General features: G+C 58.8%; 2 protein-coding genes across 2 annotated transcripts in view; one reads left to right on the top strand and one right to left on the bottom strand.

Moving 5' to 3' along the window:
- MYO15B (myosin XVB) overlaps nt 1–25,910 on the bottom strand; it is a 32,249-nt gene extending 6,339 nt beyond the window's left edge. The window contains exons 1-45 of the mRNA XM_039226268.1: nt 25,101–25,910; nt 23,854–25,025; nt 23,399–23,462; nt 23,054–23,163; nt 22,795–22,862; nt 22,385–22,503; nt 22,057–22,160; nt 21,824–21,887; nt 21,248–21,409; nt 20,320–20,433; nt 20,157–20,215; nt 19,947–20,079; nt 18,892–18,987; nt 18,531–18,662; nt 18,011–18,136; nt 13,761–13,838; nt 13,386–13,498; nt 13,251–13,296; nt 12,978–13,102; nt 12,503–12,620; nt 12,102–12,271; nt 8,069–8,162; nt 7,503–7,559; nt 7,141–7,198; nt 6,788–6,918; nt 5,981–6,076; nt 5,668–5,903; nt 5,403–5,581; nt 5,118–5,190; nt 4,556–4,717; nt 4,228–4,322; nt 4,049–4,125; nt 3,865–3,949; nt 3,590–3,688; nt 3,344–3,465; nt 3,047–3,244; nt 2,757–2,835; nt 2,486–2,596; nt 2,152–2,410; nt 1,982–2,072; nt 1,664–1,865; nt 1,101–1,213; nt 852–911; nt 266–341; nt 27–145 (exon numbers count right to left, since the gene is read on the bottom strand). Of these exons, the coding sequence (XP_039082199.1) occupies nt 27–145; nt 266–341; nt 852–911; nt 1,101–1,213; nt 1,664–1,865; nt 1,982–2,072; nt 2,152–2,410; nt 2,486–2,596; nt 2,757–2,835; nt 3,047–3,244; nt 3,344–3,465; nt 3,590–3,688; nt 3,865–3,949; nt 4,049–4,125; nt 4,228–4,322; nt 4,556–4,717; nt 5,118–5,190; nt 5,403–5,581; nt 5,668–5,903; nt 5,981–6,076; nt 6,788–6,918; nt 7,141–7,198; nt 7,503–7,559; nt 8,069–8,162; nt 12,102–12,271; nt 12,503–12,620; nt 12,978–13,102; nt 13,251–13,296; nt 13,386–13,498; nt 13,761–13,838; nt 18,011–18,136; nt 18,531–18,662; nt 18,892–18,987; nt 19,947–20,079; nt 20,157–20,215; nt 20,320–20,433; nt 21,248–21,409; nt 21,824–21,887; nt 22,057–22,160; nt 22,385–22,503; nt 22,795–22,862; nt 23,054–23,163; nt 23,399–23,462; nt 23,854–25,025; nt 25,101–25,910 (6,855 nt within the window). The remainder of the gene's footprint in view (nt 1–26; nt 146–265; nt 342–851; nt 912–1,100; nt 1,214–1,663; nt 1,866–1,981; nt 2,073–2,151; nt 2,411–2,485; nt 2,597–2,756; nt 2,836–3,046; nt 3,245–3,343; nt 3,466–3,589; nt 3,689–3,864; nt 3,950–4,048; nt 4,126–4,227; nt 4,323–4,555; nt 4,718–5,117; nt 5,191–5,402; nt 5,582–5,667; nt 5,904–5,980; nt 6,077–6,787; nt 6,919–7,140; nt 7,199–7,502; nt 7,560–8,068; nt 8,163–12,101; nt 12,272–12,502; nt 12,621–12,977; nt 13,103–13,250; nt 13,297–13,385; nt 13,499–13,760; nt 13,839–18,010; nt 18,137–18,530; nt 18,663–18,891; nt 18,988–19,946; nt 20,080–20,156; nt 20,216–20,319; nt 20,434–21,247; nt 21,410–21,823; nt 21,888–22,056; nt 22,161–22,384; nt 22,504–22,794; nt 22,863–23,053; nt 23,164–23,398; nt 23,463–23,853; nt 25,026–25,100) is intronic.
- Nucleotides 15,679–16,156, top strand: LOC120228223 (60S ribosomal protein L32-like). Its single transcript, XM_039226492.1, has one exon. The coding sequence runs from the start codon at nt 15,715–15,717 to the stop codon at nt 16,120–16,122; it is 408 nt and encodes a 135-aa protein (XP_039082423.1). The 5' UTR covers nt 15,679–15,714; the 3' UTR covers nt 16,123–16,156.
- Nucleotides 25,911–26,953: the final 1,043 nt, after the last annotated feature.

Raw genomic sequence — 26,953 nt, 5'->3', positions numbered from 1 at the left:
CCAGCCGCACGTCCAGCCTCACTGACCGAGACAGGGAAGATTCGGGAGAAATAATTGGCCCAGTTGTCCCGAGCGGCCACCACGATGCGCTTCTTAACACTGTCCTGGGTGGTACTGAGCGAATCTAGGCCCACCTCCAGGTCTCCTGTTGGCAGGAACGGCCCCAGACAGTCCTCAGGCTCCTTCACAGGGCTACCCCAGAGTTTGTCCCCCTCCCAACGCCCCCACTATTCAGCTCCCCAACTCCAGGGTCCCTGGACCCTACCCAGTAGCTCTTTCATTCTGTGCCGCTCTTCCTGGGAGAGCCGGATGCAGGACTCGGCAAAGGTGTCCCTCAGGATCTGGGGGCAGAGCCAGGCGGTCACCACCAGAGCTCAGCATGCGGAGGAAAAGCGAAAGAGCCCCGTGGGCGTGGGCGGGCCAGGGAGGGATGTGGGGCTTCTGAGCCCAGGGCCGCCTCCCCACGACCACCTGCATGAGTGGGCTGCTGTCCCCAGCCCCCTGAGACAAACTCCCCTGAGGGAACAGAACTGGGGGAGGCAGGGAGGCTGCTCCGAAATCTGGGGGAAGAGGTAGGGTCCCGGAGCTTCCAGGGGTGGCCGAGAAACAAGCAATGGGGAATGTCTGCTGGGTGCTGGAGACTACATACACTTGATTTTGAATCCTCATTCCAGGCCAGTAATGGTCCTTACTCTTAGGGATGTCGTGAGGATTAAATAAATAAAGGCAGGGCTTGAAACAGAGCGCCTGCCGCGTAAGTACTGCTGCTCTCCTGCCTCGCACCAACAGTAACCTGGCCCAGACACGGGAGCAGTCTGTCTGTCCGTGTTGTAGGTGGACCGGGCCCTCACCTGCTCACAGAGGAGCTGGAGGCAGTAGGGGTGGCTGAAGTTCTCCCGGGGGTAGAACACCTGTAGGAAGGCATGGGGGGTGGAAAGCCGTTGGCAATGGTGCCCTTGCTCAGCCCAGATGGAAAACCAGGCCTGACAAGGTGGGTCGTGGGGAGGCAGCCCCCCGTGTTTGTTTGTGGGGGAGAGGCTGGGGTCCCACCCACCGTCCGCCACCCCTCTGCAGTGCCTGCCCCTCCCCCGCACGCCCACCTCTTTGCGTAGGAACAGCTTCCAGGGTGCACTGACATAGGAGAAACACACGCTGCCAGAGGGCACAAGCAGCTGGGTGGAGACCCCCTGGTCCCCCATGGGCTTCAGCAAGCCTGGCAGAGGGAAGGGCCAGAGAGCTTCAGGCGAGGAGCTGCCAGGGCCAGAATGACAGGGACGTGGGGACAGAAAGCCCTCACCTCCCTGGGGCCCTGCGAGGGCTTGGCCCCTGCAACGTCTGCTGCCTCCATCCTGCCCACATCCCATCTCCTGCTTCCGTCTCCAGCCCTCATCTTCCCTGTTGTCCCTGACCACGTCAGCAGGGCCACTAAATTCCTGATGGAGCTGTCAGCTTTGCATTGAAGACACCACCCTGTGACAGTCCCTCAATGCCACATGGGCCCCAGGAGTGCCCGGGCCCCGCCCTGGATGGGAATGCGGAAGCCGGGCTCCTTGCCCATGGCTCCAAAGTCCCGAAGCCTGAGCACCCCAAGGGGCCGACCTCAGCCACTGGGAACCCTGCTGCCTCAGTGAAGCCCACCACCGAGGGACAAGAGCTTCCTTACCGGGGGGCTCCACTGAAAGGATCTCTGGTTCTCCAGGCAGTGGAGGCGCTGGAGGAGGTGGGGATGCATGGACAGCAGGCGGAGTCTGGCCAAACAGACCCTGGTTCTCCCTGATGGAGTTGGAGGGCCCGAGCTGTGTTGGGACCTTGGGTCGAGGGGCCACAGGAGGCGGGGGGCCCTTCCTTGGGCTGGGGGGCAGCGCCTGGGGAGGCACAGAGAATGTACACAGCTGGCTCTAGGAGCGAGGCTAAATTTTACCCCAGAGAGCCTTGGACTCCCAAGGCGAGAAGCCATGCCCTGGACAGGATGGGGCCTCACCGATGTGGATGTTTGGGCACCACTGATCCCCAACTTAGCCAGGGCCTCATCTTTAGGGCTGTTTCTCTTCACGAAAGACTTGGGGGGCTTCCTGAGGGAAGGAAGAGGTCGTGAGTCCACAGAGTGGCTCCCTGGGGAGTGGGCAGCCCTGGTCACCCCCTGGGACCCACCTGGATGGCTGTACTGGCACAGGAACAGGGCCCGGGCGGCTCTGGTACATGCGGATGATGTTGCGGATCTCCTTGCTAGGCTCTGCCCGACGCCGGGGCGGAGGGTCCGAGCTGCGGACCAGGTCTCTGTCCTGAGCTGGCTCCCCATCACCCCCGGGCCCCACCTCCTGGGCCAGCTCAGCCTCAGCCTCTTGTGCAGCTTTGGCTCCCCCTTGTGTCAGTGGCTTCTTCACCATAGGGGGAGGGGGAGGGGATGGCACTGACCAGGAGGAGAAGAACCGCGTGAGACCCTGTGCACACCCACAGGGCGTGCCCTGCCCACCCCCCGCCCCACCCCCACCTGCTCTGGGTTCCTCCTCGTCCTGCTCCTCCTCCTCCTCCTCCTCCCGGGGGACCTGTATCTTGGCTGGAGGCTTCACTGTCTTCACCTTGATCTGCTGCTGCCCTGGAAGTGCCCAGACGGCCCTGTTACTCTCCACCTGGCCTGCCCATTGGGCTCTGGGACAGGCTACACTGACGCAGGGGAGGAGAGTGCGTCTCACGTGCCCGGGACAGGCTGCGGTGGGCAGGTCTCTGCACAGGCCTGCCACCTCGAGCACCCTCACCCAATTTCTGGAAATACTCCTGTTTTTGCTGGAAGCTCTTGGGCCTCCGGGGCTTGTCCTGGGGCTCCTGTGAGATCTCCTGTGGGCGGGAAGGGGAAGTGAAGGAGGAGCGTGTCCGGCCAAGTGGCCACTCTCCCAGCACCCGTGCCCCCCCAGCCCCGTCCTTGGGGCCAAGGCCCCGGGCATCTTTTCTTCCTCTTCCTGCTCCAGTGGGGTCTCTCGGCCCCTCAGCCCCAGAGCCCGCTCTCTCCACCCCAGGCCGCGCCACCTGCATGGCCTCGGCTCCTCGCCCTCAGGCAGGCACCCACTGATTCCAGCTCCTGCTCCGGCTCCTCCCGTGGGACCAGGGGCTTCTTGGGCTTGGGGGCGACGGCTGGGGGTGAGGCCGGGGCAGCAGCTCTAGGGGTTCGGGGCTCAGCCTGGCGCTGGCGCTGATGCGTCTGCTGCTCCAGCGACAGGGTCATGGCCTGGGCGGTCATCTGCTGGGCCTGAAGAGGGAGGGGGCGGCGGGCCCGGTAAGAGCCGGGCTGGCTCTGCCCCACAGACCTGTCCCCACTAGGCAGTCTCAGGGCCCTGCCCACCCTCACCAGGATCAGCGCCTGCTGGTTGATGAAGTTCTGCTGCTGGACCGCCAGCTGCCTTGGGTCCACACTGGGGAGCAGGGGCTGTGGCTGAGGCTGTGGCTGCGGCTGCTGCGGCACCACCATGGCTGCAAGTGACATACGAGTGCCAAGCTTGCACGCAGCCCTCCGCCCACCGTACCCTCCTGGCCCCTTGTAGGACCTCCCTTCCTCTGGTTCCTACCTGAGAAGGGACCTGCAATTCAGCCTTACCTGGCATGGCAGGGACTGCGCCCACCGCTGGCATCATGGGCATTGCTGCAGGCATCATGGCTGGCTGGTATCCGGGCATCTGCATCACCCCTGGGTAAACTGAGGGCACAGGGCCTTCCCAGGTCGATTCCTATCTAGGCCCAACGACCACCTCCCTCCAACCTCAGGCAACAAGAAGAGGATGGGCCATGGGTGCTTCCTGGGCTCCCCAGGCCATGCTTGCCCGCGCTGCTGGACTGGGGAGACCCCGGATAGGTGCTCAGCCCTGCACTCACCCATGGGGTAGCTGCCTTGTTGCATGGGCCCAATGGCGCCTCCCCCCTTCATGCGGCTGCTCAGAGCCCAGCCTTGCTCCAGATCCTGAAGGGACAAAGGCCACAGGCAGTGGAGTCAGAACTGGAGCCCTGTGAGAGGGGGGCCGAGGCAGGTGGGGGGCGGGTGTGTGCGCAGAACACTCACGCTGTGGCCCCGGGAGAGGACCGGCTCGAAGAGGTGGTCCAGGAAGCCGTCCAGGGTCCCTGAGGCCTGAGACTCGGCTGTGGGGTCAGAGGTGGGTTAGTGTCACCCTGGGGCATGGGGCTTCCTGCGCCCCCATTCCCGTCACACTGCCAACCTCACTGTGTCCGTTCTAGCCTTACCTGTGTGGCTCCTGCTGGGCAGTGATGGGGGTGGAGGCGGTTCTGGGGGCAGTGAGGGGGCCTGGATGCCAGGGGCGGGGGGGATGTCCTCAGGTCTGCAGGAGACAGGGGGTGCCTCGGATGGGGGTGGTGCCCCGGCTGAGGCGGGGGATAGAAGCTGCTGTGGGTGGGGCATCCCGTAGGGTGGGAAAAGGTCGGGTTAGAGGGGGGGCTGGCCCTGTAACAGGTCCTGTGAACCCCAGGGTGCAATAGGGTAGCTTTGGGGGTCACCTATGACAGATCAGAGACCGGAACAGGCTGGGGACAGGGGTGCTGGGAGGGCACCTACAAGCCATGGGGGGTAATGGGGTAGCTGCGTGGACTGACGGGGTCTCCCAGGTCCTCAGTCTGGCCAATGAGGTCCAACACGAAGTCACAGCCAGCCAAATCCTGCCAGGAATCCCCGGAGTGCAGTGACACGGACCAGCCACGGGGGGGCACCTCCAGGCCTCTGGGAAGGACACGGGCAGTGGTCAGGCAGGAAGATGACCACCCGGAGGGACAAGGACCTGAGTGCGGGCCAAGCGGAGGTGGCTGGCAGAGCCTGGCTGAGGACCTGGTCTCCTCAGACGGCTCTCCTTCATTTGCACCCCACAGCCTTCTACGTCGGCTCTGACGTGCTCATTTATTTATTGGCCTATTTCGTTAGAATCGGGACCAGAGATATCTCTGCTCTTGCTCCCTATCTTGAATCTACTGTCTCGCCTCTGCCCACTTGCCCCTCCATGCCCCCCCTCACCCCCCTCGGGGGAGCAGGCTTTGGCCCTGGGTTTGTAGGGGGCACGTGGACACAGGAGGAGGATGGGACAGTGGTCCGCGTTGGCCACACTCCCCACCCCGGGCCCCAGTACCTGCTCTGCAGAATCCAGCCGGCGAATTGCTCCCCGGTGGTCCAGGACTCCACCTCGGCTGAGTAGCACTCCTCTACAGGGGCGAGGGGGAGGGAGCTGGAGTGAGTGGCAGCAGGTCCTCCCTGACAGGAAGGGGCAGCCGTCCCCACGAGGCTTCAGGGAGCAGGACAGGAGGGAGCTCAGGGTCACAGGAGGGAGCTCAGGGTCACAGGAGCGAGAGCAGGGTCACAGGAGCGAGAGCAGGGTCACAGGAGGGGCCACTGGAGAGCAGAAGGTGAGCATCACCATTGAAGGTAAAGACGTCCAGGGCCATGCGGCCCCGCCTCCGTCCGGCCGTCCACTCAAGCTGGGTGGGCGGGTGGGCACGTGCCATCCCGGGGGCCAGCCGCGTCTGCTCCAGGGCCCCCAGGAGCTTGTGCTGACACAGCGCTGCCATGCCTGTGGGGGCCTGGTCGGACACAAACCTGTGGGGACAGCACACAGCTGCCGTGGGGAGGGAGGGCAGCCCACTGACCCTGCTCGTTGGGCCCCCACGCGGCAGGCCCCTTACTTGAGCAGCGGCTTCTGCAGAGCGGGCATTGGGGGAAAGGCGCTGAGCAGGATGGCCATGAGCGCCCAGCTGCGCTGGCTCTGCTGCTCGTCTGAGTTGTGCCAGATCTGGGCCACCAGCTGGCTGAAGATCTCGTCCCGCAGCCCTGGCCGGCGCTGCCCCTGTCGCACCAGGTATTCGCCCATGGTCTGCTCCTGCCAGGAGGGCAGGGACCCGTCCCCCAGGAGCCGCAGCAGCTGTAGACACACAGTGGGGTGAAGGCAGGACATGCGGGGCCCAGCCCAGCCCACCCCCTCCCCGATGTGCCACTCACCACCTTGTTGATATCCAGGGCATGCTGAGGGTTCTCCCCGTCCAGCCGGGTCAGGGGCTTGGCCAGCGGCTGCCCAGGATGGGGCAGGGATGGCTCCTGCGATCAAGGATGGTGACGGAGCCTGAGCAGGTGCTGGTCTGCGCTGACCTGGAGACACACACACCCCCTCCCCCCCCCGGCAGAGCCCGAGGGAGCTCGTGCTCTTGCGGGCAGGGGTAAGGGCAGGGGGCGGGTGAGGAAAACCGCCTGCAAAATGCAACTTAATTGTTCTTTCTGATTAGAAAAGGGACACCCATGCATGCAGAGAACTCAGAAAACATGGAAAAGGATAAAGAATTTTTAAAACACCGTTGACATTTCACTGCCAGTCCTGACCACAGTTTCTGGTCTTACTTTCTACGCGTAGATACCGCACATCACCCGCTCACACCTGTTGTCATCGTCAACAAAATTGAGATCATACTCTACGCGCAGTTTTGAATTCTGTTTCGTATCCAACACTGCAGCCCAGCCTTGTCGTTACACACGCTTTAACGAGAGGACCTCAACGGGGCGGGGGGCGATGCCACAGGTGTAACAAAGGCGTGGCATCACGGGTCTAAGTGACACTAGAGGGTGAGGCGTTTAGGTTCGACGGATGTTCTCCAAAGAGCGCAGCTGCACCCCTCGCTCCCATGATGAGAGAGGATGGGCGTGTTGCGGGGGGGTGGGGGGGGGAGGAAGAACAGACACAGCCCCTGCCTGGCAAGGCTAATATCTGGGGAGCCGTGGGGGTCAGCCGGGAAGAGCTGAGGCCCGGGGACCCACCTGAAAGCTAACGGAGATGAAGCTGGAGAACGGAAACTGGTCAATGTCAGCGGGGAGGGTCAGCTTAGGCCGGACCAGCACTTCTGGGGGCATTGACTCCGTGATGGTATCAGCCAAGACATGATGACGGACTGGGGACAGCACGGGGAGGTGGCCCAGAAATGCCGGGTAAGGCACTGGGGCTGTGGCACCACCCTTCCCCACTCACCATCAGCCCCCAGCCCCGGGGCAGAGGGAGCTCAGGGGAGCCCAGCGCATCCTAGGGAGGGACTGCCGGGACAGACCCCCCCACACCGCAGAGGGACTAGGTGGGGAGGGGGGTCATCGCAAGAGTGACACTGGTCAAAACTCACCTTCTGCCGTCTTTAGCATGACGGCCAACTCAGCCGGGATCTCCAAGCGCCCCAGCTCCTGGCAGAGAGGAGCAATTACGAGGTACTGAGGGAGGGGCTACAGGGACCCCTCGTCCCTCCTCACCCCCAGGACTATAAACTTCTCCCAACACCGAGGATTCTGATCCTGGACACAAACAGGACCCCGAGAACCCACAGAGGGAAGACAGGGCAGCCCAGGCCTCTTCTGGAGGGCACGTAGGTTGCCCCCGAGACCCAGGAGCCATGGTGGCTCACCTGGAAGCCCACACTCTCCCTTGAGCCATGCCAGGTTCCATGGGTTCATAACCCAGCAGACACCCTCAAGCCCCCAGTCCACCTACCATGCTTGGCACCTTCTCGAAGGTCCTCCAGCTGTGCCAGCCACGCCAATGCCCGAGCTGCCTGGGGAGACGCAGGAGATGCTGGTGCCCCGGAGAGGGGTCTCCTCGAACCTCCCGGCAGCTCCTCCCCGCCCTGGCAGTTCAGCCGCCCCCTCCAGCCGCCAGCCCTCCGGGTCCCTCACCAGCCTTAGTGCTATGGGCGTCCCTGCCCGTCTGCCAGGGCACTGGGGAGAGGGCAGGAAGAAATGGTCCCAGAGGACAAAGTCCATCCAGGGAGGGGCCCCAGGGGAGCAGTATGTGGGCACTGACCTTTGAGCTGCTTTATGGCCCTCACATTGCAGTCATCGGGCAAAAGAGGGGAGCTGACAGGCCCCAAGAAAGGCCTGGAGGGGATAGGAAGGCACCCCAGGTAGGCAGGGGAGCGTCAGACTCTGGAGGATGGGCGGGGATGAAGGAAGCGACTTCCGGGAGGCACCAGCCTACACGCAGCCAGCGTGACATGGGAAGAGCCAGACCAGCAAGGCTGCCTAACTTCTACCTTGAGCTGCCGCACCCAAAAACTTCACCTGCCGTCTCTGCCGCCTCCAGAGCAGGGGACGGGTCACCAGCAAGATGGTGTTCAGCTGTCCCAGAGCCGCCCGCCGCCGGAGGTACAGCTTCCTAGAGGCCGGGGGGTGGGGAGGAGGGCGTGGGGAGGTGCCCAAACCTAGATCTGGTACCTGAATCCCCCAGCCAAACATGAGTGTGAACATTGACCCCCAGGCCAGCGATACTCCCCTGCAAGGTGCTTAACAGAAGCAGCAGGGAAAGGAAAGGACACTTTAAAAGAAGAGGTGCACTGAGCAGGTGTTCAGTGAAGGAGATTAAGGTCTTAGACAGCAGAGCCGACCCCTGGGCTCGCTTCTCTCCTGTTCAGTCTGCGTGGTCGTGCGGAAGCTACTTTCCCTGTTTTATCTCTACCATCTGCAAAATGAGGATTAGTGTAATACCTGCCCCACCGCAAGATTAACTGAATCAACCGACATGTTGAGAAGAGTCTGACATCTTTTTATTTAAGAACTTCTAAAAAAAGAAAAAAGAAAAAAACTACCACTGGAAATCTGATAAGACATCGAGAAGAGATCGTGTCTTTGAGAATTTCCCAGGTATAAGAAAGACCAGACTCCTCAGTAAAAGGGTCACGAGCAGGATTAACATTAAAAAATTTTAAAATGTACAGTTTTGAAGTGCCTGGCTCCTTCAGTCTGGTAGAGCATCTTGGGGTCATGAGTTCAAGCCCCATGTTGGAGGTAGAATTTACTTTAAAAAAAAAAAAAGGAGGGGGACACCTGGGTGGCTCAGTTGGTTAAGCATCTGACTTCAGCTCAGGGCATGATCTCGCGGTTCGTGGGTTTGAGCCCCGCATTGGGCTCTGTGCTGACAGTGCAGAGCCTGGAGCCTGCTTTGGATTCTGTGTCTCCCCCTCTCTTTGCCCCTCCCCTGCTTGTGCTCTGTCTCTGTTTCTCAGTAATAAATATTCAAAAGAAAAAAAAAAATAGGCACCTGGCTGGCTCAGTCAGTGGAGGGTGTGACTCTTGATCTCAGTTGTGAGTTCGAGCCCCACAATGGGTGTGGAAATTACTTAGAGATGAAATCTGAGGGGCACCTGGGTGGCTCAGTTGAGCATCTGACTTCGGCTTGTGGTTGGTGAGTTCAAGCCCCACACTGGGCTCTGTGCTTACAGCTCAGAGCCTGGAGTCTGCTTCGGAAGAATCTGTGTCTCCCTCTCTCTCTGCCACTCCCCTGCTCACACACACACACACACACACACACACACACACACACACACTCTCTCTCTCTCTCTCTCTCTCTCTCTCTCAAAAATAAATGTTTAAAAAATAAAAAAAAAATAAATGTACAGCTTTTGTGCCTCAAAGAACACAATCAAGAAAGTGAAAAGGCAAAACAGACTGGGGGAAATGTTTGCAAATCACGGATTTGATATGGGTTTAATTTCCATGATTTATAAAAAACTCCTACAACTCAGCAAGACCAACTTTACAATCAAAAGGCAGACAGAAGACTTGACTAGACATCTCTCCAAGAAGATACACAAGATGTTCAACCTCGTTCATCATTAGGGAAACTCAAATCAAAACCACGATGAGATACTGTTTCATGCCCACTAGGATGGTTCTAATTTAAAAAGTGGAAAATAGGGGCGCCTGGGGGGCTCAGTCAGTTGAGCGTCCAGCTTCGGCTCAGGTCATGATCTCACGGTTTGTGAGTTCGAGCCCTGCATCGGGCTCTGTGCTGCCAACTCAGAGCCTGGAGCCTGTTTCAGATTCTGTGTCTCCTTCTCTCTCTGACACTCCCCTACTCATGCTGTCTCTCTCCCTCTCTCAGAAATAAGTAAAACATTAAAAAAAATTTTTAACAAAAAAATTTTAAAAAAATAAATAAAAAGTGGAAAATAGGGGCGTCTGGGTGGCTCAGTTGGTTGAGCGTCCAACTTTGGCTCCGGTCATGACTCATGGTCTGCAGGTTCAAGCCCCGCATCGGGCTCTGTGCTGACAGCTCAGAGCCTGGAGCCTGCTTCGGATTCTGTGTCTCCCTCTCTCTTCCCCTCCCCAGCTCGTGCTCTCTTTTTCTCTCTCAAAAATAAATAAGCTTTATAAATAAATAGTGGAAAATAAGTATTAGCAAAGCCGTAGAGAAACCGGAACCCTGGCTCATGCTGGTGGAGCAGGAAACAGGGCAGCCGCTGTGGAAAAACGCTCCTCAAAACACAAAACATAGAATTTCCGCGTGACCTGGCAATTCCACCCCTTTCAATTCCCAAAGAATTGAAAGCAGAGACTTGAACAGATACTTGCACACTCATGTTCCTAGCAGCCTTATAGTCGCCAAAAAGTGCAAACAGTCCAAATGATGACTGATGGAGGAGTGGATACACAAGGTGTGGTCTGTGCACACAGTAGAACATTATTCGGCCATAAAAAAAAGAAATGAAGTTCTGTGGCTCAGTCGGTTTAGCGTCCCACTCTTTGATTTTGGCTCAGGTTGTGATCTCACTATTGGTGGGTTTGAGCCCCACATCAGGCTCCACACGGATAAGCGGGAGCATGCTTGGGATTCTCTCTCTCCTTCTCTCTGCTCCTCCCCTGCTCACGTGTTCTCTCTCTCTCAACATAAACAAATTTTAAAACAAGATATGAAGTTCTGATACGTTGTACAACATGGTTGAACCTTGCAAACATAACACTGAGTGCAGTGAGCCAGGCGTAAAAGGAAATATTGTACGAATCAACTTACATGTAATATCTAGAACAGGCAAATTCGTAGAGACGGAAAGTGGACTGGAGGTTATGGGAGGCTGGGGGAAAGGCGAGCGAGGAATAATTGCATAAGAGATGCAGAGTTTCTATTGGTGACAAGAACATCTTGGGATGGATGGTGGTGATGGTGGTGATGGTGGTGATGGTGGTGATGGGTGCCCCCCCCCCCCGCCCCCGGAAGACGTCCCTGGTGTCCACGGCACTGTCCTTACTTTATTTCAGCACTTTAACACCACCTTTGGGGTGGCTGGTGGCTGGTTTACTGTCTGCACCTGACTCCCCAGTGATCCTGGGAGGCACCATCTCCGCCTTGACCCCTGGGTCACCGTGCCTGGCCTCGGGTAATGGAGGTCAACAAACAGCTGTTGGGTGAGTGAACAAAAACAGGCTGTGAAAGCAAATGGGAGTTAATTATGTGAGAAGGGGAAGGGAGTGTTAGAAGATCAAGAAGTCCAAAGAGCCTAGAGTATAAAATCTGACTTAGAGGCTGGAGAGGTAGGCAGGGCCTCACACAGCCTAGTTCATGCTTTTATTTTATTTTTTAAAAATTTTTAATATTTTTAAATAGTTTATTGTCAAGTTGGTTTCCATATAACACCCAGTGCTCATCCCCACTAATGTTTATTTTTGACAGAGACAGAGTGCAAATGGGGGAGGGACAGAGAGAGAGACAGAATCTGAAGCAGGCTCCAGGCTCTGAGCTGTCCACACAGAGCCCGATGCGGGGCTTGAGCCCATGAACAGTGAAATCACGACCTGAGCCGAAGTCAGAAGCTTAACCGACTGAGCCCTCCAGGCACCCCGATTCATGCTTTTATTTATTTATTTATTTTGAGAGAGAGAGAGAGAGAGAGAGACAGCGTGAGCAGGGGAGGGTCAGAGAGAGAGGGAGACACAGAATCCAAAAACAGGCTCCAGGCTCTGAGCTGTCAGCACAGAGCCCAACGTGGAGCCCAAACCCACGAACGGTGAGATCATGACCTGAGCCGAAGCCAGATGCTCACCCAACTGAGCCACCCAGGCGCCCCGATTCATGCTTTTAAAAGAGGATTTTTTTTGCTACAGAGTGAAGAACAGACTAGAAAACACTCAAGGAGTCAAGACTGCAGTTTCGGGTAGCCTCAGTAGGTAGTGAGCTTCTTGTGACTAGGGGTATTCAAGCAGAGGTTGCAGGGTATGGGTGGGGACAACATTGGGGCATACAGACTTGCCTTGAGGCCCCACCCCTCCCGCACCCTGTCTCCCCACCTGAGAAGTCCCGGCTCATCCCACCCCTGCAGACCTTGCCTGGAGCCCTCGCACACGCGCCTGCATCCGAGGCAGGAGGAGGCGGCCGAGGCGTTGGCGGGAGATGCAGGCGCGCAGGCTGCGGTGCAGGGCGAGCAGGGCCTGGGAGCGTCGCTGGGCCCAATGCTGCTCCAGCTGCCGCCAGCCCAACTCCCGCAGCAGGACCTGGGGGCGAAGGGGAGGGCGCAGGGGAGCCGGGGCTCACCCTGCTCTTCTCCTGGGGCCTGGTCCTCCTCCCTTCCAGCAGGACAGCCTTGTGGGGGGCCCAGGACACGTGCCACCCACGCCCACACCCCGTCTCCTCACCACCCAGAAAGACCACCAAATCCTGACTTGGTCCCGGAACACGCCTCTCGTTTTCCAGCCACGCCTGCCTCTCTGCACACGTACACCCACCTGGGTGGCTCCGAGGTGACAGAGGGGCGACTCAGCCCCCAGCACCTGGCTCAGGATGGTGCCACACCTCTCCCGGTCAGAGGGCTCTCCCTGCCCCTCTGTCCCCAGGGCCTGGAACCTGCCCCTCGGATGGAGAGCTGAGGTCAGAACCTCCTTCCCTCCCAGCCCATCAGTCTATTCAGTCCCTAAGTCATTCAACGACGATTTGGAAAGCACCTACTATGTGCCAGGCACCCAGCAGAGTTTTGCTGTATGGAGGAGGGGCAGACGGAGACTTGGAGGGAAGGGGGATAATGAATGGGGAAGGAGAGAGGGATGGGGGAAGAGGAGGTTAGTGGCCAAGACTAAGGTCTCTAGGAAAGTGGGTCCACCTCCACCCTGAATGAACCCAGGAACCCCGGGTCTGCCAGCCGCCCCTGTGGGTCCTGGCCCTGAGCTCCCCAGGCCCTTGGCTGCCCCCATCCTCGGGCCCTACCTGGCCAGGAAGGCCTGGAAGGGCACGCGCACAGGAAAGTTGGCCCTGCGGGTACACACCGCCTCCAGGATGCCTGCCTGGAGCAGCTGCTCTGCCACGTGTTCTCCGTCAAAGATACCCGGAAGCTGTGGCCATGGGACAGAGCCGATGAAAGCTGGAGGCAAGGGGCTTAAGGCTGCGGGCGGTGGTGGGGACTCCTGGGGGCCACCGAGACGGGTGGGGCAGGTGGATGGGAAGGCTCTGGGGCCAGGCGTGGGGAGAAGGGGAGCTCACCTTTCCCGGGTTGGGGTTGAGGCACTGGATGAAATAGACATGGCTCCTGATGGGAGGAAAGGGGGTCATTCAGGCGCAGGCCAGCCCCTCTCCATTCACCTCCCTGGGGTCTCCCATGGAGGGCACTGTTCTCACCTGCCCAGCTGGGCTAGGAGGTCCCCCAGGGAATGCTGGAAGCGCGATGCCAGCGTGGGTTTGCCTCGCTCACTGCACCGGGACTCTGCTTCCTGGAACAGGCTGCCCACAAGCTGCAGGGGAGACGAGGCTGAGCTGGCTTGTCCCCCAGGCCCGTCCACAGCCCTGCCTGCTCCCCTGTCCCTGCAGAGCTGGGGGTCCCGCACCCCTGTCCCCGGGGAGCTGGGGGGGTGTAGTCAGCAGCATCCAGTCCCTGGAGGGCTCAGCCCACGATCCAAGGTGCCAGGGCCTGCCCCTTGGGCAAGAGTGTCCAGGGCAGAATGAGGGCCACACAGGGTGGAGGGGTGGGGGCCCAGAGAAGGCTGGCAGGGACACCTGGAGCTGGCTCTGGCCAAGCATTTCCACCACGGCGGGGTCAAGATCCTCCCGGTTTCTGTCCACAAACTTGTGAACCTGCAAGAGACGATGTGTGGAGCGGAGCGGCCGAGGAGAGAAGGCTGGGGTGGAGGCCGGTCCCTTTGTCACATAATCGAGCCTCTCCCACTGAGGTAAAGGGACTCCTTTGTCTCAACTAGAGCCTCTGGGAAACTGGAAACCCCATGCAAATGAATGAACCTGGACTCTTATCTCGCACCAGATGTAAAAATTAATGAATGGATGGATCAAAGATCTAAGGGGGACTTAAGGGGGAGCCTGGGTAGCTCAGTCGGTTAAGGGCCAGACTCCCAACTTCAGCTCAGGTCACGATCTCACAATCTGTGAGTTCGAGCCCCTCGTTGGGCCCTGCGCTGACATCGAGGAGCCTGCTTGGGATTCTCTCTCTCCTTCTCTCTCTGCCCCTTCCCCTGCTCTCTCTCAAAATCAATAAACTTTAAAAAAATCTAAATTTAAGACCTAGAACTCTAAAATTCTTAGAAGAAAACACAGGGAGAAGCTTCCGGACATTGGACTTGGCAATGATTTCCTGAATAGGACACCAAAAGCACAGGCAAAAAAAGGGAAAAAATAGATGCACTGGGTTTAATCAAAATTAAAACTTTCATGGGGCACCCGGCTGGCTAAGTCGGTGGAGCATACAACTCTTAATCTTGGGGCTGGGAGTTCGAGCCCCACGTTGGGTATAGAGATGACTTTATTTTTTTATTTATTTTTTTAAATGTTTTATTTATTTATTTTATTTATTTATTTATTTCTAGGAGAGAGAGACAGCATGAGCAGGGGAGGGTCAGAGAGAGAGGGAGTCACAGACTGAAACAGGCTCCAGGCTCTGAGCTGGCAGTCAGCACAGAGCCCGACGCGGGGCTCGAACCCACGAACCGCGAGATCACGACCTAAGCGAAAGTCGGACGCTTAACCGACTAAACCACCCAGGCGCCCCTAGAGATGACTTTAAATGAGTTAATTAATTAATTTAAAAAACCTAAAACTTGTGTGCCTCAAGGCATTTTTTATTTTATTTATTTTTATTTGAGACAGAGCGCATATATGCGCGTGCAAGGCACGGAGAAAGGGCAGAGGTGGGGAGAGAGAGACCCTTGAGCAGACTCCATGCTTGGCTCCCGCCACAGGGCTCGATCTCACAGCCCTGGGGTCATGACCTGAGTGGAAATAGTTGCTCAACAGACTAAACCAGCCAAGTGCCCCTCAAAAGAGAACAGAACAAAAGGATAACCCACAGAGTAGGAGAAAATATCACATAGCAGATAAACAATTAATAGCCAGGTTATATAAAGAACTCCCACAACCCAACAATAACAACAGCTTGATTAGAAAATGGGCAAAGAACTTGAATAGATATTTCTCCAGATGAGACACACAACTGGCCAAGAAGCACATGAAAAGATTCTCAACATCACGAGCCATTAGGGAAACATGCATCAAAACCACAGCAAGGTACCATTTCACACCCACTAGGAGGAGTATCATTTTAAAAAATGGAAAATAAGGGGTCCCTGGGTAGCTCGATGGGTTAAGCATCTGACTCTTGAGTTCAGCTCAGGTCACGATCTCACAGTGGGTGAGTTCAAGCCCTGTGTCTGGCTCTGTGCTGACAGCGCAGAGCCTGCTTGGGATCCTCTCTCTCCCTCTCTCTCTGCCCCTCCCCAGCTCAAGCTCATGCTCTCTTTCGAAACAAACTTTAAAAAATAAAAAATGGGAAATAACAAGTACTGGCAAGGACAGAGATTGAAGCCCTTGCCCGCTGCTGGTGGGAATATGGAATGGTGCAGCCATTGAAGAAGACAGTTTGGCGGCTCCTTGAAAAGAGTAAACCTAGGCTCTTTTCCTCGGCGCTGCCTGCGGAGGTGGCAGCCATCTGTTACTCAGCATCATGGCCGCCCTCAGACCTCTGGTGAAGCCCAAGATCATTAAAAAGAGGACCAAGAAGTTCATCCGGCACCAGTCAGACCGATATGTCAAAATTAAGCGCAACTGGCAGAAACCCAGAGGCATTGATAATAGGGTGCGCAGAAGATTCAAGGGCCAGATCTTGATGCCCAACATTGGTTACGGGAGCAACAAAAAAACAAAGCACGTGCTGCCCAGTGGCTTCCGGAAGTTCCTAGTCCACAACGTCAAGGAGCTTGAAGTGCTGCTGATGTGCAACAAATCTTACTGTGCAGAGATTGCTCACAATGTCTCCTCCAAGAACCGGAAAGCCATTGTGGAAAGAGCAGCCCAGCTGGCCATCAGAGTCACGAATCCCAATGCCAGGCTGCGCAGCGAAGAAAATGAATAGACAGTTTATGTGCACATATTTGTGTTAATAAAACCATAAAGCTACAAAAAAAAAAAAAAGAGTAAACCTAGAATTACCCCCTGACCCAGCTCTTCCCCTCTTAGCTACATACGCCAGAAGAATTGGAAGCAGAGACTTGAATAGAGACTTGCATAGCCATGTTCGCAGCATTGTTCACAGAAGCCAAAAAAGTGGAAACTCAAGTATCCATCAGCTGATGAATGGATACTCGAAACATGATCCATCCATACAACGGATTATTATTCAGCCGTGGAAAGGAAGGAAATCAGACACATGCGACAACATGGATGAACCTTGGGAAAATATCCTACTTAATGCAGTAAGTTAGACACAAAAGGAGTGTGTGTGTGTGTGTGTGTGTGTGTGTGTGTCTGTGTGTGTGTGTGTGCGTGGGTGTGTGGATGTGCGCGGAGGGTACTAAGATTCCCACTTGCCTGGAACAATTCTGTTCCATTGATGGGTCTGTTCCTTATCAACACCATACTCTTTCAATGACTATGTTTTAATGTCTGGTAGAGCAAATTCCTCCTTAATCTTCTGCTTTTCATTATTTTATTGGCTACTCTCATGCATTTCTTTTCCAGCTAATATTTCAGAGTAATTTTGTCAAAACTTGTTCCTCCTCCTCCCAGAAGAACCCGACTGGGGTATTGTCTGGAATGCTGTTGCTTTTCTAGATTAACTGAGAAAGAAGGTAGGGCTCCCCACCAGGAATGTGGTTTGACCCTCCTTTTTTAGGTTTTCTTTTGTGAGCTTCAATATAGTTTTGTGGTTTTCTCTATTCAGTCTCCTTGTGTTTCTTTTTTTTTTTTTCAGACATGATTGGGTTGGGGGGGGTAGGGGGAGAGGTATAACTGACATATGTCCCATGGGTTTGTTTGAGTAACTTCTGGATAATTTGTGTTTTCTTCTATAACCAAAGCATGTCACCTCCTCCAGGAAGCCTTACTTGACTTGCCCTACCTCAAACCAGTCACATGGTCCTACCTTTTACACCAGGCCCCTACCCAGTCTCCAGGAAACTCAGGAGGAGGAAGGGAGAGTGCCTTTCGTGGGCACCTAGCAAGTGCCAGGCACCTGATTGACCATTTCCACATTATTGCATTCAACCCTCACAACAATGTTATAGGACAGATTCCCACTTCCATTTTACAGATGAGAAAATGGAGGCTCAGAAGGAGAAGCAGAGAGGTGCCTGGGTGGCTCAGTCGGTTAAGCATCCAACTTCAGCTCAGGTTATGATCTCGTGGTTTGTGGGTTCAGGCCCCACGTTGGACTCTGTGCCGACAGCTCAGAACCTGGAGCCTCCTTCAGGTTCCGTGTCTCCCTCTCTCTGCCCCTCCCCTGCTTATGCTCTGTCTCTCGAAAATAAACAAACATAAAAAAAAAAAAAAAGCAGCAGCAGCCAGCCTAAGGTTATCAGAGCCAGGTTCCACACGTACGCTCTGCCCTTCTGGTCTTAAGGTTCCCAAGGCCTCCTCTCCCTGTGCCCCATCGTGCTCAGAACTGTATAGCACTGGGGCTCCTGGGAGGCTCAGTCAGTTAGCTGTTGGACTTTAGGTTTTGGTGCAGGTAGTGATCTCCCGGTTCCTGAGTTCGTGAGTTCGAACCCTGCATCAGGCTTGGGATTCTCTCTTTCCCTTTCTCTCTGGCCTTCCCCGTCAAAATAAATAAATAAGTAAACTTCAAAAAATAGTTTTTTAAAAAAGAAAAAAAAAAACAGGGCCGAGGACACAGGTAGACACATACGGCCAAGCCCTCGCAGGGGCTTCCCCTCACCTACTCCTATTACCTGTCTGGTGACTCAGGTCTGGGGAGCAGACACCACTGATTCACCCAGGAGTCTGTCCCCGATTTACCCGGGTACCTGGTAGGTGACGGTCCCGGCGTAATGTCTCACGGTGAAGACAGGAAGGGGCAGCTGGGGCTTGGCATAGCAGGGGTGGTTGCCATGGTGATAGTGGCACTTCTGGAGGAAGGTGTGGTCTGTGGCCTGATAAGAGGGACGAGCTTCCCTCAGGCCTTTGCACGTGAAGTTGCCCTTGCCTGGACTATGCATCCCTTTGTGGAATGGCCGTCCCACAGCCCTGAGGCTTGCCCTCTACTAGCTGGAGGCTTGAGGGACCCCTACGAGCCCTGTGCAGTCCCCATCACGCTGCCCTTTTTGCAGCAAGGACTTGAGGAGCCCCAGAGAGGTGAGGGATCTTTCTCAAGATCACCCGGAGACAGGATTTGAACCTAGTTTGCTTCACTGCCTTCCCAAGCTCTGCTGAGAGGCTATGGGCAGGGTTTCTGGACCCCATCACCTTTTGGCTCCTCTGAGAGGCCCTGATGGCCTCAGCCTGGCCACCAGGGCCCCCACCTCGTCCTTACCACTGGGAGCTCACCTGGGCCAGCCATGTCTGGGCATCCAGTATACTCAGGAGGCCGTGGGGCTGGGATGTGAGGAGGTCCAGGCAGGTCTCCCTCACAGGCTGGGGGACGGGCACCCAGGGCAGTGATTCTCGCTGACATGCCTCCTGGGAACAGCCAGCACCCCAGTTGCAGGGGGAGCTCATCAGAGCCCGAGACAGGGTGGCTCTCCCATTGTACAGATAAGTAAAGGGAGGCCCAGAAAGGCTGAGATGGCCCCTAGCAGGGGGTGCTTTGGGGCAGGGCTGTCAGTTCAGTGCCTCGGTTTCCCAGGGAGGGCCTCTGCTCTGGGAATGCCTGGGTGCCCCCCCCTCTGCCAGGCTCAGCTCCTCTTACCTCCTCCTGGGCCAGCAGCATCTGGCTGGCGAAGAGCTGCAGACGCTCGCTGGCAAGGTTATTGCACAGTTGTTCCAGGCCATTCACCCGCAGGGCCTAGGAGCGTGTGGGCAGTGAGGTAGGCACCCACATGAGGTGGGGGGGGGGCGCCTGGGGCAGGTACGGTGGGGGTGGGGTGCTGCACAGGGGCCCGGTGTCCTTCACTCCCCTCCCAGAACTCAGGGAGGAGTGGTGCCCTGGGGCTGATGCTGCTGCCTCCAAGGTCAAGTCCAAAGGCCCAGGCACAGCGCGTGCCTACACCTCAGTCCACACCCTTCCCTCTGCCTCAGCACAACTGTGAGCCTCCAGGCCCCTGGACAAAGCCATCCTGGGGTCTGGAAGGCACCTCTTCCTATGACCTTGTAGCTCCCTGGCTCTCAGATCCCACATCCTCACAAGCAGGGCCCCAGGCTGCTGCCTCCAGGAACCTTTCCAGCCTTCCTCCCGTAAGGATTGCAGGCTCCTGCCTGTGTCCCCCCCCCCCACCCCACCCCCCCGCACTCCACTCACAAGCCCAGAAGAGCCCCCGCTCCGTGCAGCTTCATACAGAGAGCGCTGACACGCTCTGGCACACACTTGCCACAAACGTCCCCCGCTCAGAGAGGGCACGGTCCCCAGGGCACGGTGGAGAGGAGAGGGCAGGGGGCAGTGAACGGTGCCCGTCCAGGGAAAGAGGCCACCTCCCCTTGCTCCAGCCTCCTCCCTGCTTATGAAAACTCAGGGCCGTTCAGGGGACTGTTCCTTTTCCGGGTCCGCTCGGTGCATAAGAGGTGAGACCCATCCTAGGACCTCTGCCTTCTGCTGCCCCAGAGGCTCCTGTGAGCAAGACAGAACTCTCCAGAAGCGATGTCAGGGCTGGACAGAGCAGGGCAGAAAGGCCACACCCATGGACTATGTCCTGTCTCTCGTGGCTAGATAGGCAATAGCTCACGGGTGCCACCCTCAGGGAGAGCTGGCCCCAGAAATGCTCAGGACGAGGGGGGCACCCTATCTTGGGCCCCGCCCCAAGTGGTGACCTCAAAGCCATAGACGTCCACGATGGTGACGGTGTGTGTGCTCTCTCCCTCCCCGGGTGGCGCCAGCTGCGCGTTGATCTTCCCCAGGAGCCAGGTGAAAAGCCGAGAATACAGGGCCTTGGCCAAGGCGTCCCTGTGGGTGTGGTGAGTGAGCCAGTGCCGTAGGGTAGGGTGCCAGGCCCGGTATGGCTCCCCCGCCCCCAGGGCCACCTGGCATCAGTGGCGCTCTCCACCGGCAGGGATCTGCAGACTCGGCCATAGGGGGTCTCCTGGAGGGCAGAGGAGGGACATCAGGCCCCGGGCTGATCCGGGCCCGCGCCAAGCCTGCGTGTGGTTGAGGTCAGCCCTGCCTCCTGAGGAGCCCGGGGCTCACCGTGACCCTCCTGGTGACAGCCCCCTCCAGGCACTCAGGTGGCACCAGCAGCAGCCGGGCTGCCGTATGGATCTCGGCCCAACTGGACACAGCAGCCACCTCCTGGGACTCCCGCTGGACAGAGAAGGGAGGGAGCGGGGAGAGCTCTGCTGGGGAATGGCCACATCCCACATCCACTGGGCGGAGAGAAGCGGACTCTGGAGCCTGGGGGTCCTGAGAGCGAGTCCTCATTTTACCTCCTCACTAGCTGGCCGGCTCCAGCAGACTCTTCGTCTCTGAGCCTCCACTGTCTTATTGTTAAAAGGGAAACAACCACCCTAAGTTCCAGCGTTGTTGTGAGAACCGAATTAGAAAACAGACGGGCGCCTGGGTGGCTCACCCGGTTAAGGGTCCGACTTCAGCTCAGGTCATGATCTCACGGTTCGTGGGTTCGAGCCCCGTGCTGGGTTCTGTGCTGACTGCAGCTCAGAGCCTGGAGCCTGCTTTGGATTCTGTGTCTCCCTCTCTCTCTCTGCCCCTCCCCTGCTCACACTGTCTCTCTCTCTCAAAAATAAACATTCTCCCAAAACCAAGAGCACACTGTATGCTAGTCAACTTGACAATAAACTATATTAAAATAAGTAAACATTTAAAAACAATTAAAAGAAAACAAACACATAAAGTAACTTCAGTGGTGCCGGATGCACGGGAGCTGCTCAGTTAGTGCAGGCCTCCCTTTCCTGGGTGGCAGCTAGGTGGCACTGGCGTCGGCACAGATGATCCAGGTCTCTGTTCTCTCTATACGACGGGAACCCGCCTGCTTTCTAGGGCAGCTGTGAGGCCTGGAGGGCGGCCCACAGGTGTTCCGTGTCATGGCTGCCCTGACTCCACAAACAAGCCACCATTGACCCAGCGTCCACACCGGCCCCTGGCCACAGCGGGGGCCCACCTCTGAGGAGGAGAAGCAGATGTTGCCCAGCTGCAGGATGGCACCCAGCACGGCCCAGGCTGCGCTCAGCTCCTCGGGGCACATGACCAGCACCTGCAAGGCCTTCAGAAGTCCTTGGAAGTCCTGGGCATCATCTTTGCCCTGGAGCCTGCAGGCCTGGCCCTGCACAGCACAGCGGGAGTGAGGGGGCAGGGCCTGGCGGCCCATAGCTTCCCTCCCCTCCGGCCACTCCTTCCAGACCTTTCCCCAGGCAAGCCCTGCCCCCACCTGGTTGAGGTAGTAGTAGGTCTCCGGCCCCTGTAGGGAGAGCTGCTCCCGTTGCGCAGGGTCCAGCCCAGCCAGCAACTCGTAAAAAACATGGAAACCCCGCTCAGCCTGGGCCTTGGGGAGAAGGACTGGCTTAGGGGTAGCAGTGGTCTGGTCCTGTGCCCCAGGGGAGCAAGGGCAGGTCCTGGGAAAGGCAGGGATGCAGACGGGAAGGGGTGGGGGGAAGGGTAGTGACCACACCCCTGCATGGCCCCTCCACCTCTCCCACTCTGGGAGCTGGAGAGAGGGGAGCAGCGGCACAGGTCTTACCTGAAACACCACCCTCGAGGCCTCCAGCAGATAATGTGATACAGAAGCTCCCACGATGACCCCACTGTGGGCACGGGACAGTGGGTGGGGATGCCCAGGGTGCACGCGACCCAGGGGCCCTGCTCAGAATGGGACCCACTATGGGCTTGACCCAAGGGCAGCAGGCTCGGGTTCCCAGTAAAGGGAGCTGAATGGGGGTGCCCCCTGTGCCCACCGCGACCCCCATCACTCACTGCTGCAGGCAGAGGCATAAGACCTGGCCGAAGCGACTGGCGTTTGCATTGAGGACCGTCCCGGCGTGGCCGAAGCTGCCGAGCACGAGCAGCGCACCGTCCAGCTGTGTGGAGGAGGGGCACTCAAGTATCCCCAGGAGCGGTGGCTGCGTCCACGATCAGGCATCCCAGCTGAGGATCCTTCGTGCCTAGGGGCTGTGCTCGGCCATGGAGAGGGTCAGCCCCACCCCACCCTGGCCTGTCCCACAGGAGGCAATGCCTGGGGCTGCCCCCAAGGAGGAGCCAGAGGCCTGAAGACCGCCCGGGGAAAAGGCCAGCTGCCCCTCACCTGACATCTTCTGTCCCCCGTCTGCTCCTGCTCCAGGTGGCTCAGGAACTGCACCATCTTTTTGGCAGCTTCTGTCTTCCCTGAGCCACTGTGCCCACTGTGGGAAGGAGCACAGAGGACACCCATGGAGCCCAGGAAGTGGGGCATGCCCACCTGGAAGTGATTCCCACCCCTGGAAATGTGGGAAGATAGACCCAGGGCATGGAGACCGAAGAGAAAAGAAGACGCCAAGAGGCTACAGTCAAGGGGCGCGTGTGGTGACCTCAGCCAGGAGCACAGCCCTTATGAATCCAGCGCTGCTGCCCAGCAGCAGACCAGGCCTGCAGCTTCCAATGCAGCCCCCACGTCCCTGCCTCCGGGTCCTCAGAGTGGCCCGTGGGTTCAGCAGGGCCCCACCACTCACCCCAGGAGAATGCATGTGCCCTGCCCGGTGCTCTGAGACAGGCTGTAGGCTGCCGCCACGGTGGCGAAGATGTGTCTGAGGGAGGAGGGGTGGGAGCAAATGAGAAGGTTGCCGGAGATGGGCTTCTGGGCCCTCCTAATGTAGCCAGGACACGCCCTCAGTCACCAGGATCTCAATCAGTGGCACATGCTGGGGCTTAGCCGCCCGCCCGGGGCGGGGGTGGGGGGGCAGGTGAGCAGAGGGTTGCTGGGGGCAAAGCCACGTACGGGGTGGTGTTAGGGGCCTTCTTGGGGTGGTAGCTGGCCAGAACCTCAGCTGAGAAGAGAGGCAGGGGCCGGCGGGGGTTCAGAGAGAGCAGAAAGGGCCCCCCAAAGGTCTGGGGAGAAAAGCAGATGCTGTCGTCACAGTGAGGAGGAAGCAGGGGATACAAACGGAGTGGGGCTTCAGTCCTCCCCAGCCCAGCCCCCCGCCCCCGCCCTGCAGGTCCCCAGTGACGGTTCAGCACTCAGCCCAGGGAGGAGAAGGAAGGAGAGGTTCTAGAAGTGCCAGAGAGCCCTCTGATCTCAGAGCACAGGCAATCCCGCCGCCCCCACCCCCAGGTGCCCCCATACGTAGATTCGGCCCAGGTGAAACCTCTTCTTCAGGCACAGCAGCACAGAGCTGTTACACACTGGTCTGCGGGGACAGCGGGGCAGAGGAGCAGGGAATTGGGGAGGGGGCAGAAGGAGGTCCTGGGTTAGCGCCGCCACTGGCTGTAGAGATACTTTGGGCAAAGCATGCGTCCTCTCTGAGCCCTGACCGTAACACAGGAGTCTGGCTGCTCAGTGAGTTACCCACTCCATGGGGGCTACAGGCAGGAGCTGACCCAGAGGGAAGCCTTGTGCCAGAGAAGAAAGTTCGGGGTAGGGGCATCTGATTTTCATCCCTCACCTGCATCTTCCCCAGGGGAGACCTTTTGTTAAGTTACAAGACCGTCTAAGGATACAATTTATGAAAACGGAGGTGGGGTGACATTTGAGGAACTCGGTGACCCACACAGGACAGATTTGGAATTGCGCCTGCTCACCGCAGCCGAGCCAGGTCCTCCGTGTCTTCCAGGCCTTCCCCAAGACCCCTGTCTTCCGCACCCAGTGAGGGCGGTGCGTCCAGGCCGAGCCCCAGGCTCAGCTCCAGGTCCCTCTCCAGCGCCTCCTCAGCCTCATCCTCTGGCACCCATCGCCCCCTCGGAGGCCCGCAGGGGCCCGGGCTTCTCTCCCACCGCCGGTGGGTCTCCAAGGTGAGTCGAGGCAGCAGTGCGTCGTCGGTGTCAGGCCCGGGGTCCTCGCGGGGTTCTGAGCTCTGAGTCCAGTGGACCGGAGCCTCCGCCTCCAAGGTTTCCGGCTCCGCTTCACTGCTGGAGCCGCTCTCGTCGAGTGGGGGCTCGTCGTGGGGAGCAGGGCCGAGGGGAGAGCCCCGGCGGGGCCCGGCCGCACCTTCTCCACTCGCCCCGCGCCCCTCACTGTCCCCCCAAGCCTCTGTACGAGGCCAAACGCGCGCCTCCCCGGCTGGGGCGTCGGCGGACGCTTCCTCTGAGCTCCGACTGCTCGACTCCTTCACGGGCCTGTGCATCCTGGGGAACACGACGGCGAACTTGGGGTCCGGAGTCCGGTCCTCGTCCTCAGAGGGGTCCTCAAGAGCTGGGCTCTTCGAAAACTGTGGGGAGCTCGAGCCGCCGCCAGGGGGAGGCCTGGGCCGTCCCCCGAGTCCCGCCACGCCGGCCAGGCGCAGCACTAGGCGGCGCCTGGGTCCCGGCCTGCGGCCCCGCCCCCCGGCCGCCCGCGACCCCGCCCCCCAGTCCTCGCCCTCCGGCCGCCGCAGCCGCAGCCACAGCCACCGCAGGAGACCCAGGGCGCGCGCCACGCGCAGCAGCCGCTCCTTAAGGCCCGCGCGGCGGGGAGCGGGAGCCTCGGCCTGGGGGGCGGGATCCGGAGGGGCTTTCGCGCGCAGCCTGCGGAGCGCTACGAGGGCGGCCAGCGGCGCTGGGGTCCGGGGCGCGTCTCCCCCTTCAGCTCCAGATTCGCTCTCGCCCGCCGCCCCTTGCACCTTCCCCACCACCTTTCCGACCTGGCGTCGCCGAGTCCCGGAGGCCGAGGCTCTTCGAGCGGCGCCCTGCGGCTCAGCCTCCTGCCGCGGCTCGTTGTCTGTTGTGTCCTGGGCCAGCCTGGGGTCCCGAGGAGCCCGTGAGCTCTGGGGGACGCGCTCTGGGCTGCCCTCGAGGGGGCTGGGGGGCTTGGCCTTTTTGCCCCCAGCCCCCTTCTCGTCGGCTTCCGTGGCCTGGCTCGCCGTTCCCGGGGCTGTCCGTGGACCCCCTCGAGGCCCGGCCCCCTTCAGACTCCATTCCGTGTCTGTCCCGGAATCCTGGCTCTCTCCCTGGGGTCCCACCCCCGACGACCCTTCCGGGCTCCGGGGTTCAGCGCTGCCCCCGCCGTCACTGCTGGGGCGTTCGCCGGGTTCCAGCTCTGGCTCCGACCCGGTTTGGGTGTCTCCCGGGACCGTGTCCGTTTGCTCCGTCTTGGGTCGCGGCTCCGGGGCCCCCGTGCTCTGGCTGTCGCTCTCCTGGGCCTCTCGGGCTTCGCTGTCCGGGCAAGAGCTGCCCCCGTCTCCACCCGACGTGTCCCCACGGAGGCTCCGGGTCTCTCGGCAGCCCTGCCGAGCCGAGGGTCCCCGCCCTTTCCTTCTCCTCTGGCGGCGGCAGACCTCACTGGTTGTCCCTTCTCGGGAGAGGCTGGCTTCCTCCAGGCGCCCGCCACGGTGGTCCCTGGGCCCGCGCCCCTCCTTAGATCCGCGTCCCCGCCGCTGCGCGCTGCCTGGTCTCCCCCCGGCGTCTGCCGGCGGCCCAGCCCCCGACGGTCTGCAGCCGCTGTTCCCCTCTGCGGTGGGCTTACGGCGGCCAGCCTGGGTCCTGTGGCTTCCTGCAGTGGCGGGTTCCAAGACCGGTCTGGCCCCACGGGCCTTACCACGACCCTGTCGGCGTTCCTGGCTGGGCACCCCGTCTGCGCTGGCCGACCCCGACTCCTGCTCCCCCGAGGCCGGCCTCCCGGGGCCCTCCTGGCGCTGGGGCGCTTTGCCCTTGCTCCCACCCATGGTGGGCCCAGCGAAGAGGGGCTTCTCCGCCTCTCCTCTCCCTGAAGGTCTGGCAGCCCACAGCACCCTCAGCCCTTGGCGGCACCCCTACCGCCCTGCTCTGGCTGGCTCTCCTGGCGCAATCTACCCCCTGGGGGCTCCAGCCTTACTCAAGAGCATTAATTATGCAGGTGGCTGCGGGGTCCTGACCCTTTAGGCCAACAAAGGAGTGGAAGCTGCCCAGGAAAGAGGAGACGCCTCAGCAGCAAAGGCCGAGGACAGGGCAATTGTGCCACCTGGGAGGCGCTGCCAGCCAGGCCAGCCTGGCACCGTGCCAAACTGAGGAGCCCCACGCGCTCTGCTCCCCTTTCACTGCTTGCCCAGCGAGGGGGTGAGCCCCCCTTTCAAAGAACCTAAGGGATCCCACTCTCCTTCCTTAGTCCCCTTGGACTCAATAGTATCAGTAAATAGCTAACACGTCAGAGCTTATTATGCACCAGGCACTGTTCTAAACACTTTATGGAGTCATTTAATTCTTTTTTTAAATTTTCTAATGTTTTATTTATTTCTGAGAGAAGAGAGAGGTAGCATGAGCAGGGGAGGGTCAGAGAGAGAGGGGTCACAGAATCTGAAGCAGGCTCCGGGCTCTGAGCTAGCTGTCAGCACACAGCCTGACACAGGGCTCGAACCCAGGAATGTGAGATCATGACCTGAGCCGAAGTCAGACGTTTAACCGACTGAGCCACCCAGGCGCCCCTGGAGTCATTTAATTCTTGAAAGCATGCTAAGAGGTGGGTGCCATAAGGATTCCCATCTTATGGCTGATACGACTGAGGCACACAGCTGAGTGTCATAGTGGCGGTCAGAGAAGGGATGCCAACCCAGACAGTCTGGCTCCCAAGGCCCGCTGGAGAACAGCTGTGAGGGGCTACCATCAGCTGCAAACTTTTTTAAAAAATTTTTTTACATTTATTTAATTTTGAGAGACAGAGTAAGACAGAGCATGAGTGAGCGGGGGAGGGGCAGAGAGAAGGAGACACAGAATCCAAAACAGGCCTCCAGGC

The sequence above is a fragment of the Hyaena hyaena genome, unplaced genomic scaffold, assembly GCF_003009895.1.
Source record: "Hyaena hyaena isolate Hyena2069 unplaced genomic scaffold, ASM300989v1 scaffold_21, whole genome shotgun sequence".
Lineage (NCBI taxonomy): Eukaryota > Metazoa > Chordata > Mammalia > Carnivora > Hyaenidae > Hyaena > Hyaena hyaena.
The sequence above is the reverse complement of the archived record's forward strand: the minus strand, read 5'-3'. Positions and strand labels throughout refer to the sequence as shown.

Excerpts from the sequence above, each read along its gene's own strand:
- LOC120228223 (XM_039226492.1), top strand. The coding sequence starts at position 15,715 with ATGGCCGCCCTCAGACCTCTGGTGAAGCCCAAGATCATTAAAAAGAGG.